This window comes from Mastigoproctus giganteus, chromosome 3, assembly GCF_048544385.1.
Source record: "Mastigoproctus giganteus isolate SK-2022 chromosome 3, ASM4854438v1, whole genome shotgun sequence".
NCBI lineage: Eukaryota > Metazoa > Arthropoda > Arachnida > Uropygi > Thelyphonidae > Mastigoproctus > Mastigoproctus giganteus.
Genome location: NC_143577.1, coordinates 189,677,405 through 189,689,433, shown reverse-complemented (window position 1 = coordinate 189,689,433; position 12,029 = coordinate 189,677,405). Strand labels below are relative to the sequence as shown.

General features: G+C 38.5%; 1 protein-coding gene across 1 annotated transcript in view; it reads right to left on the bottom strand.

Annotated features, from left to right (window-relative positions):
* LOC150088497 (cytochrome P450 2C6-like) overlaps positions 1-12,029 on the bottom strand; it is an 87,757-nt gene that overhangs the window by 35,296 nt on the left and 40,432 nt on the right. The window contains exons 5-7 of the mRNA XM_090370192.1: positions 8,913-9,202; positions 5,270-5,385; positions 3,957-4,212 (exon numbers count right to left, since the gene is read on the bottom strand). Of these exons, the coding sequence (XP_090226318.1) occupies positions 3,957-4,212; positions 5,270-5,385; positions 8,913-9,202 (662 nt within the window). The remainder of the gene's footprint in view (positions 1-3,956; positions 4,213-5,269; positions 5,386-8,912; positions 9,203-12,029) is intronic.

Sequence of the window (12,029 nt, the reverse complement as noted above, 5' to 3'; positions counted from 1 at the left end):
ATGAGTCACGTTATTTACTCCACACCTTGGATGGTCGTGTACGGATTTGGCGTCAACAACATAAGGCCCTTGATCCATCATGCATGGTATCAAAAGTGCAGGCCCGTGGAGGCTGTTCTATGGTGTGGAGCATCTTTCACTGGCAGGAACTTGTACCCCTGGTGCATGTGGAACAACGTTTCAGTGGTCTCCGCTTTCGTCAACTGCTTGCTGATAGTGTACATTCCGCTATGTTACACTTTTTTCCCGAATGGCGATGGTGTCTTCCAAAATGACAATGCGGCGAGCCATCGGACACTCGTTGTGCAGGAATGGTTTGAGGAACACAGTTCTGACGTCCAGCATATCGATTTGCCTCCGAACTCCTCCGATATCAATTTCATGGAGCACTTGTGGGACACTATGGGAAGGCATATCAGGCGTCTGGATGCACCAATCATCTCCATACGTGCATTACTGACCCCATCACACACAGCGTGGTTGGCCATACCTCCAGAACGCTTCCGACATCTTGTTGAATCAATGCAAACGGCGGATAGCTGCTGTACTGAGGGCAAAAGGAGGACCTACGAAATAATAAGTATGTGGTCATAATTCAGTGATCACTCAGTATATGTTATGTCTGTAAATTGCGTTAATTCTCTGGTCGATTTGCCTGTTTTGCTGGAAGAAAACCCCCAGTTTCTGGGTAATTCTTTATAACAGTGAAAATTCCGCTTTCATTAATTTTAATAATCCTCTCGGAGCCTTATTAACCTCAATCCGTCTAAGGTGACTAGTTGCCAAACTCTGTAGCCAACACAATCGAAGTGTTTCCTCATAAGGTCGCTCTTTTACCGATCTCATCATGCGACTTGCCCTTTGTCGGACCCTTTCAAGAAGCTCAATGTCTTTTTCAGATGAAGCCTCCAGACTGAGTTAATACATCGCGTATGTATATTCCTGCCTAGTACCTACCAGATTGACATTGAGCACAAGGAGTTCCATCTACTACTAAGCACACATATATATTTTCCTTTTAATTGAAATTAATATTACATCTGTTTATGTATGCTTAATATATTGTACATTATGTATTATTATCTAAACCTGTAGCGCTGAGGTAATTTAATAATGTAACCGTCTCAGTGAACTTTATTTTAAAAAAGAAACCCTACTGGTAATGTACGACATATTCCCTGTGGGATATCATGAACTGCTTTAAATAAATAAAAATGGCAAGAAACCATGTCTTCCTTGTTAGTGAAACGTTGTGCAATACAAACACATACTCCGTTTTCATAGTTACTTAATGTCAAAAAATATGTCTAGCATCCTGTAGCGTGAAGAAAAGAAAAGAAAAGAAACGTGAGCAAATTTGTGGAGATTTCTGCATGAAAATGGACAAATCCCTCATAAATAATTCAGCAATTTCTGTGTGGACAAAGTTAAGAAATAGGTCTGTTTTTGGTACAATATGCTGCAGACTTAAAGTGGCAAGGATGCCAGGTAATTTCATTTGTCGCAGCCTTTGAAAGGATATCTGGCAGGAAAACCGATTTGGTGATGGCGATGAATTTAAGCAGTCCTTTTAAAATTGGTTCAATCAGAATGTCTGAATTTTACGATAGAGATATGACTTCACTCGTGGCCTGGTGAGACCAAAGTTTGAGTGTGATAGGTGACTATATCGAGAAGTGATGTGCCCTCGCACTGAAATCTTTTATGATGAAATGTCTTTTCAGTGATGTACTGCGGTACGCTCAGATGTTCTATTTTTAATTTAAATAATTGTAGCAATTTTCAAGGCACCTTAAATAAAGAACACATTTACGGAGGAAGTCTTGAAGAAATGTTCCCAATTTTTGAGGCATACGAAACTACCCGCAATAGTGAAACGTATTGCAGTAAGTTTTGTAATAAAAATCGACATTAAAAAATATGAACAGAAATTTAGTAAACTAACACTATAAAATACATATAAAACTGTTTTATATACTGTATTTGCTTAGAAATTATCTCACAGAAATTTATTTAACGGGCGAGATTATGGACCAACATCTTGTTACTATTCACTCTCTGATGGAAGAGCCTACATAATTCAAAAATTTAGCCTAGGCGAAATGAGTACTTTCCGTTTTGTGTTGGGGATGAAAAAAGATACCAAAAGCGCTTCCTCTTGAAATTTAAATCATGCGAAGTGATTACTGGTTGGGCTGAAATTCTGAGTGCAGCCTTTCATGAAGTGTCCCTTTGAACAACAGTAACGTAAAACAGATTTCTTAATAAAAAATCATTAAGAAATTATATCAAATCGAAAGAGAAAATCTAAAGAAAACACGGAAACTTAACTGCTACTAATAAATACTCTCTCCACCCAAATTACACTTCATTCAATAACTATTAGTGAACAGATTAGTGCCTTTGCACCATATTTTGTTCGTAGTGAACTACCGAAGTCGATAACTGGCATCGGTGAAACGATACTAACCCGTTCACTAAAGTGTAAAGCGTGTTTAGGGACAAACTGCACCAGGGGTTCCCCCATCTCCGCGTAGTATACATTGTCGGTGTAAAACAGGACACTGTCAATGCCAAAGGTTTAAAGGTGTATGGATTTTGTACATGTGTAGTTTCGTGTAGCGTTGTTCATCTGGTCATTTAGCTTGGACCCCTATTAGGCCCACCGTTGCGCACACTAGGCCCCGTGGAGGCGAACCAGGTACACCAGTATTTTAAATGGTACTCTGGCAGGCCCTACCACCTACTTTCCCGAGATTTCAGTGGATAGGACCTAAAAAAATATATAAAAGGGGAGAATTACGTTAGAATTTTGCTAGGCCGAAAGGGTCGTGAGCGATTTGAATTTGGATATTTCTAATTTCCACTGTGTGGGACGTACGCTTGTGTGAAGGCAGAGTGGGGGAGAGAGAGACTGAAGGCTAGGGGAAAAGTCAGAAATATAAGGACAATAGAGAAGGCATCCCAAATGCCCCACGGGGAGGAGAAAGAGGAGCGGCGGCGAGGGGAGGAGACGTAGATGCAGTCTCCTCCGCCCCCACCACCACCAGGGAAAAGGAGTGAAAGTGAGCCAAGCAAGGGCACCCAGCTCAGATCGCCAAGAGGCATATAGCGAGCTGAAGAAGTCATCATGGGATGGTGTCCCGTCCAGAACTTTAGGACAGTATTTCTTTGGTTAACGTCCCGTCGATGATTGATGTCCCATCCAGGGTTGATGGGAGGTCTTTCATGGGATGGTGTCCCGTCCAGGATTTGTGGATATTCATTCATGGGATGTCTTATCCAGGATTTTTGTACGTGCTAAGGGTTGACTCCTGTCCATGGTGTAAGTCTGTGAGGTTGTTTCTGTTGAGGTTTGAGATCGGGGACGATTTGTAGGCAGGGAGAGGCTTGCTGTTCGCTGGTGGTTTGCCAGAGTCCAGTGATGCAGGATTGATCGGTTATTATTGCAGTTGTGGCTGTGGGTATGACATGTCTTGTGAAAAGGTGCTGGGCGAACTGGGTAAATGCTTTGTAGATGTCCTCTTCGATTAGGACGAGATGTTCCTGGTCTTGCAGTGACAGGTGGAAGTGCGTCATAAGTCGGCAGCGGAGATCTTCGTACAGGCAGCAGTTGTACATTGTTACGCTGGCCACAGTAGCACAGAAGGGTGTCGGTGAGTCCGAAGCCTTGTAGTTTATCCCTTATTGCCCCATGTCCAGTAAGCAGATAGGAGGTATGAAGAACCGGGGAGATTCAAGGAGGATAGTTGAGGTAAACCACTTGTATGTTGGGTATAAGTTTCCTGGTAATTTCTCCTTTAGTTGATGCCTGCCAGGCCTGCTGGATGTATGTGGAGAGGCGTTTCTTTTCCATTTCGTTCAGTAGTGAGTGTTATGCGTAGTCTCGTCTCGTTCTTTATGCAAAATAATCACCATATATTAAATAATCATAGATTTGAAAAACCAGTACTTACGCCCTTTGCAAATTCAGTGGCACAATTGTTTGCCATCTGGAAACTTCGAGTAGTGTGGCTTGAGTGTAGGGAAGGCGAAGGCGGTCATCCCATGATGGCATCCTTTCTTTACCAACGATTTCATCTATTTCTGCTTGGACACGTCGCTGAATATCAGTATATGTTGCCATTATTAACATGCTCCAGGTAACCGTTGTGGATGTAGTATCGGTCCCTGCTCCAAAAAATGCTGACACATTTCCTGCGAGCGTCGTTTCTGGGTGAAAAAAAAAGATGTATGTATATATATATATATATATATATATATATATATATATATATATATATATATATATATATATATATATAATGTCACCTAAACCAAACTTGTATAGATGGCATTCTTTGAAAAGTGATTTTCTTATATTGTTTTCCTAAGTGAAGTATATAAAGTGTACATAGTTACATAACAATTGCTGTTTAAATTGCAAAGAAATACCCGAATTGTTATAATGTGTGTAAATAAATAAATTTCGTATTCAGAACATACAATACGTGTTAAGTTTTCAAAGTTATATTCTGAACAGTTTGATTTATTTTCCTGGTTGAAAGAAGACCGATATACAGAACGTAAGAGAAAAAACAGGAAAATGCATTGGGTGACCACTTTATTGGCCCACCTACCTAATAGCGATTAGATCTCCTTCAGTTATTAGAACAGCATGGATTCTCAGTGGCATGAACGCAATAAGGGTTTCTACAGCGTGCCAAATGGATGCTCGTCTATGTTGAACGTGCTTCTTCAATTTTTGCAGAAAATTTGATGATTGCGAATCCCAAGAGGTCGTCCCATTCCATCTCATCCGACAGATGCTCAATTAGATTGAGATCTTGTGAATGGGGCGACCTATGCAGTAGGCTGTTTATATGAACAATGCTTCAAAACTATTTGTACAAAAATTCTATATATCTTTCAAAGCGAGAAGTTTTTATCCCCAAAATTAATGCTTTCCACCGTAAAGGTGCACAAATATTTAAAACAAATGTCTTGTCGAAGATTTTTAGAGCAATTCTTTACAACTTAGTGTCATCCGAATATTTTTGCTTTCGCAAACCACAAATGGAAAGGCACTGAGCACTCTTTCTACCACAGAAGCTTCGAGTAAAGCAAACATCAGCTGCAGAGCACACTGAACCATAAAGATTCCTTGAATTTAGTCTATCATCTGTTTCCCAAAATCAAAACTCAATAGGCAGGAGAATTACGTCCGCATTTATTCTTTCTCGGTGTTTAAACATAAATATAGAGATTATATCTGCTAATGGTGATTTACCTGTAAAAGAGCTGTTGGGGTCGTCTCTTCTCTTCGCCATTTCAATCAGATATCCTTCGACGTAACTGCCTACATTATTTGGATCCAGGTTCTTTTTATGATAGTCAACTTCATTTCTGAAATAAATAGGAAACAAAGCATTTAGCACTTGAGAAAACTATTTTTTTTCTAGTAAATCTAGGAAAACGGTTCTAGAAACATTTATTTGATACTTATTTTCTGCTGAATTTGACCAAAATTCAAAATATAAATATTATTATTTACATAATGTGCATTATGAAATAAGTGCTCGATGATAGTTGCGGAAATGCGAGTCCAAACATGCAAGATCGCCTAGTTCGATAGTCCTGACCTACATGAATGTTTGATCCATGGTATGTTTGTTGCGAGGGCAATTATTCTCTCTAGCTCTCATTAATAGGAGTAGACAATCCTGGATTCCAACATCTCTTGAAGTAACATATAGATGCAAATAGATAAATCTAAGAGTGTCATTACAACCGAATTACTCGATGTATTACCAGGAAGGCGAGTATCATAGGTCCATGCTTCAAGGGTAATATCAGTAATATGGCCCACTGTGAAGGAACTAAAATACATACGAGTCTCTTCTCTCTGGTCGAAAAATCGAACAACTTTGTCTAAATCATTGCGTTAAACAATAAATTCATCTTCTCCTTACAACTTATTATCCAAAAATTAGATTACAATAATGCAAATTGAAATATATACATTTCACACCAGACTACATTTAAATAAAATATATTTCATTCATATTTCTCATGAAACAGTTTACGTATGCTTTTCAACATAGAGTTAATGTAAACTGAGGGATGTAGCTCTGTGAGGAGGCGCAATGTGGCCTAAGTAGCTTTTGCGCCAGAAAATACCACAACAACAACTCCGTGATGAGTAAAGTAGGCAGATAAAATTAAATAAATGAAATTCTAATTTTAAAAGTCATAGATTTATATATAAATGCACTCATATGACTTATAATTTGCAAGGTCTGACAATTAAGTTCCAGTTCATTGCATACATATCAGTGCACGTAGGACTACGATGCAGCAAGCTGTGACAGTTGACATACGCGACAAGGTTATGTATGTTAACCTTCCCAACACGGTTATTTGAATATCTGAAGTCGTGCGCAGCCGTCTTAGAACTGTAGTTTTTTTTTTTGAAATTAATAATAATACAATACAATTTATTTTCATCAAAAGAATGTTTATTTTTAATAATAAAACACCTGCAGGATAGTCAGAGTTCCTTGACTAGACATGTCAACAACCACCCTGTGTACTTGGTAGCAATACCGGTCACGAGGCGTACATAACACTTGTGGACAAGACGGATTGTCCTATCTGATTGACAAAGCGACCAACACTGGCAACCTGACGAAAACCCATGGGGGAAAATCAGGAACTACACAGTATGGCACAATGTATGTAATGACAGTGTTCTATGGGTTTTCTTGTGTGACAGTAGGTAAACCCAATGGCAGCACCTTGAGCTAAAATAGTGACGATATTCAAGAAGTTTGAGGATCTCTTTGGACTTATTGGATTATTTAATCTGGGTAATAGATTCCTGAAACAAAAAGTGTATATATACATGACCAATAATATACTTCCGAGGGTCTGTTCGAGAATGGTTCACGGATATGGATTAAAAGTTGGAACAGAGTCCGATTTCGACCATGGAACACTCATATTCCTATTTTCCTATTTTCAAAAAAGGTGATAAAAATGACGTATGCGATTACAGACCCATAACCTTGCAAAACAGCCTGGCTAAACTCTTCGACACAGCAGTGCACAAACATCTCTTCGAATTCTTCAAGCCTTTTATCGATCAGAATCAACATGGTTTCTGCAGTGGCAAGTCAGTAGTCACAAATTTACTTCCTTTCTGGCAATACACCTTGGAAGCTCTTGATAACCACCTACAAGTTGATGCAGTCTACACAGACATGTCCAAGGCATTTGATAAAGTCCCGCACGAACAACTTCTGGAAAAACTTAAGCTGTATGGCATCCGTGACCCTTTGCTCTCATGGCTACGCAGCTATATTACGCATCGCTCCTTGAGCGTTATCATCGATCAAGTGAACTCAGACTGTTTTATACCACTAAGCGGAGTACCACAAGGCTCTCCCTTAGGTCCTCTTCTCTTCATTGTTTTCGTAAATGATCTTCCTTCTTTCATCTACACCTCCAATGTTCAAGTTGCTCTCTATGCAGATGATCTTAAGATCTACTCAGCAGTGAAGGAGACTACCGATTCTCAACAACTTCAATGTGCTCTCAATAAATTCTCTCTGTGGCTATCTCTGAATGGCTTGTCTGCTAACCCCTCGAAGTGCAAAGTTATCTCTTTCTCATCTTGCAGATCTCCGCAACTAATGAATACGGAGTATAGTATTAACTCTGTGATCATCGAAAGGTGTGACCAAGTTAACGACTTAGGGATTCTCTTTTCCAGCAGTGCTAAATTCGATGCCCATGTCCTTAAAATCACCAGCAAAGCATTCAAAACACTGGGATTCATCAAACGGAACACATACACATACATTCAAAAACTACAGATATGCGGTTATCCTTTATAAAACTATTGTACTGCCAATCCTTGAATTCAGTTCACCCATCTGGAATCCTCACACAAAGACTTTAACTAACAAAATTGAAGCAGTCCAAAAAAACTTTATCCGTTACCTTACGTACCTCAATCCTCTATTCTATCACTCAGTGTATTATGAATCGCTGTGTGATTACTTTCATCTAAGGCCTCTGTGCACTAGAAGAGTTACTGCTGACATCGCCCTCCTAGCCAAAGTAATCACTGGAATTTATGAAGCATCTGATATCCTGAGTAAAATAAACTTCAATGCTCCCTGTAGACAAGTCAGGAACCTTACACCGTTTCGCCTTGACTCTGCCAACACGGACTTAATGAAGTTCAGTCCACTGAACAGAATCAGCAAATTAGCAAATGACTCTCGCATTGACTTCTTTGACAACTCCCAATCACTGATGAACTCCATCCACAAGTTTGCCTCTTCACTTAAACTGCAAAGTGACTAGCTCACATCTAATTATTGTAGCTTATTATTTGTTATATTATTTTTCTATTCTCTAACGGATTAATTATTACTTGTTTTACCGGTAACTTAACTTAATACAATCCTCTTTTGTACATATGCTTTATTGTTTGAATTTGTATCAATGTTTATCGTCCTGTAGGATTTCACATTATTGTTATTATGTTTATTGATCTGATCTCAGATACACTGTTAATGGTTACCTGTTGTGTATCTTTTTATTAATAAAATAAAAATAAAAAAATAAATAAAATATAGTGAATTTGAACGTGGGGTGAGAGTTGGTAGCGCAAATGATCACTATTCTGCAGGAAGAATGAACGACTATGCCCGGTGTTGTCTATCGTTCGCTTGTGGAACGTCTACCTAGGAAGGTGTCATAAGGGACAAAGGAGGACCGCACACTATTGAAATGGGCGATAGTGACCGACGTACTGACTTGTTGGATGGTAGTGTACGTGCAGATTAGTACAGTGAATTCTTTATTGAATAATGATAAAATAAAAAATTACATCAAAAGTAGAAGTACCAAAAATTTCTTACTGAGAAATACGATCAAATTCATTAATAACTTTCATTGCCGGCAGAAATCTTGCTACGGACACAATCATAGGCCTCAGCCACAAAAAGAAAGTCGGAACATCAAATGGCTGCATTAAGTCGCCTACAGTAGCAAATATATTGCTGATAAATTTAATTTTTGCTTCTTCCAACTGCCGTCCGAAAATCATGGAAGCAACGTTATTACAGGCACTGGGAATCATGAGATCCCAAAGATTACATGGGCTTCCACCGCAGGTTTCAAGCTCTCTGATCAAGGCACATATTTCGTCCTGCAAAAAAAAGTAAATGTATTAGATTAAATATCCCCATCAAAGATAAAAAATAGATAACAAAATTATTATATTAGGGTTCCCCGTAAATTACTACATAAACCCGTATTTCTGGATGCAAATTGCATGTTCTGTTGGACGAGACCTCCGTTTCCGGGGAAAAAAAAAAACTTGCTATCTACGCCTCAGACCGACTAACTCAGCCACGGAATGACAAAAGCCCATTAAAGTTCCTTGCGTCATCGACGGGATTGGAACACTGACCTTTTCCACCTCGTGTGGGAGGACGGTTACGATACCACTGTACTACTGCGATGACTAAATAATAGATAGACTTGTAAGATGTAAGATCTTACAAGTTAATTTAAATGACGATAGCGGGGTTGTCTTTCGCAAAGTAAGAGATTGAATAGAAAAAACCGTTAGATATAGTGATATTGAAAGATGTTACAAATTTAATAAAATAAAGATAGTGGGTTTTTCGCAAGGTGAGATTAAATCAGGAGAAAATTAAATGAAGGGATGGGGTAAGCTTGGGAATAACTAGTAGCAGACGGATAAACTTTCACCTCCGAATGCACACGAAACAAAGAGGGACAGCAGGAATAGGTAGCGGGAGTCATTTGTGAATAGGCGTGAAAAGGGTTGCTCGGGAGCAAACAATAGGACGGGAGACCGGATTAGTCGTAGCGGTTCCTATGATCGTGACACCGTCAGACTAAACAGGAAGTAGGTACATGTCAAATGTTCGGTTTCATATTAAGACTGGCGTCTGGAAGGCAAGGTGCGAAAAGGAAAATTGAGTGTTTGTGGAGGTGGCCGGTCAACATCAAAGGGGCATACTGCCTGGGAAGAAAAATAAAGATATTCAAAAAGGAGGTTGGATCCCACGCTAAAGGGACAGTATGGGAAAATGATATTAGCGAATGAAACGGAACCAAAAATTTAAATAGAAAGGGTTGGTTGAAGTCCCGAACGGAGGCTGGCCAGTAAATAGTGGCGGTATGGAATTCAGGGAAACAAAAAGAGAGAGCGCAGGACAGAAAAGAGTCGTCTCTCGGAAAAACAAGAGAAGGAGTTTGGAGGGAGGGGGGAAAGAGGAAAAGTCGGAGGAGAGAAAAATAAAATAAGTCGGGCAGTGTTAGAAATGTAGGGAGTGATAGAAAGGGGCCTAGACTGAAATGGAAAAAATAGTTAAAAGTAGAAATAACGGGAAGGCCAAGGATGATAAGGAAAAGGAGTCATGAAGGACAGTTAAGCGTGCCAGGAAAAGTGACCTCTTGGAGCAAGATGCATTAGAATGATCTTTAGTAAAGGAAGAGTTGCAGATTCAAACAGGAGAGGACACCAGACCCATGCAGCCAAGAGTTCCGGAAAATTATGTGGATCTGATTCAAGCGAAAGCATATGAAGGAGAGCCATAGAAGATAGCCTAAGATAGCCTGAAACCTCCCTGGAAAGGAAAGAAAGAGATAGAAGTAGGTGAGCAATATATTAAGTACACTAAGTTAGCAAGAAGGACTGTTAGTGAAATAGTATAATAATTAATGAAAGGGGGGGTAGTACTAGAAAGTAAAGAAAGAAAATTTATCTCTGAAGTAGAAATACTAACAGAGTTTATTATGTTAAAATGGGTTAGTGTATAATGGAAAGGAAACTAAGGAATGAATAGTAGATGAGATTTGTATAACAGATATGTGTTAGGAAGGGTAGTAAACTTACAAAGATAGATTCTGAATATGTTTTAAAGTTATCGACAAGTAAGTTGTATGAGAAACTCTGAATGTAATGTTTTATTGATGAAGATGGTTGGTTTATCTGAATGACTAGTGACAAGTAGAGACTTTAGGAAAGTCTCAGACTGGTCTACAAGCATATTGTAACAGAGTGGGAAGAACACCGAGCATAATGATGAAAGTAGTATATTTGATTGTTAATTTAAGAAACGGAATTGTATCTAGGAGTAATGAAATAAGTATAGTGAATGTATAAGTGTTAAGAGTTAGTTAGAGCAAGAAGAATGAATCAGGTGTTTTCATATAATGGTAAACTCAGATTATCTAGTGAATGAAAACTGTAATTAGAATGATTATGCAAGGTATCTCTGAGTCAACATTGTATATTAGCACTGTATGTTTCTTTTATTAAATTGTATATGTAATAAATTTCATGTTTTGTTTTCACTTGACTCGTGTTAGTCTAATCAACACACGCCTTGCTTGCCTCGTTAGGAGCTTGCTCTCCCGCAATTAGGCGAGAGAGTCCTGGTCTCTGATTAAGGGGAATCAATGGAAATTATCCTCAAGAGCTTGAGAATCTTCTGTGATATTTGCAGAGTATAGCAGTCAGGTAGCAAAGAGTGGGTGGGGTCTTGTAGGTGTGAGGGCACCTAAGAAAACCCGAGTTAAATGTATAATAATAAAGAAAAGAAAAAAAAAGAACAAAAAAATCGCCCCCCCCCAACAGACTCATTGATACAAAGCAAATCATTCGTGTACATTGATGTGCAAATTTTATCAAAATGAAATCCGTTTTTTTATAATTACCGCCAAGTTAACCAAATCTAAGAATCATCAGTTAATATTTGCTATGAACCAGAGTTTTCTGGAGTTTATAGTTTTTTTATTGAACCAATATAATATTAACCTTTCACTGGAAAACCACATTTCACCAAACTTTTAGTAGCATTATAGATATATATAATATAAAAAAAACTGAATGCATATAAAACATAAAACAGAATATTCGTAAATGTATTAAAACTGTCTAGTCAGAAATATGAAAATAAATTACAAATTAATTAAAACTCTTTAACTGCGAATTATTA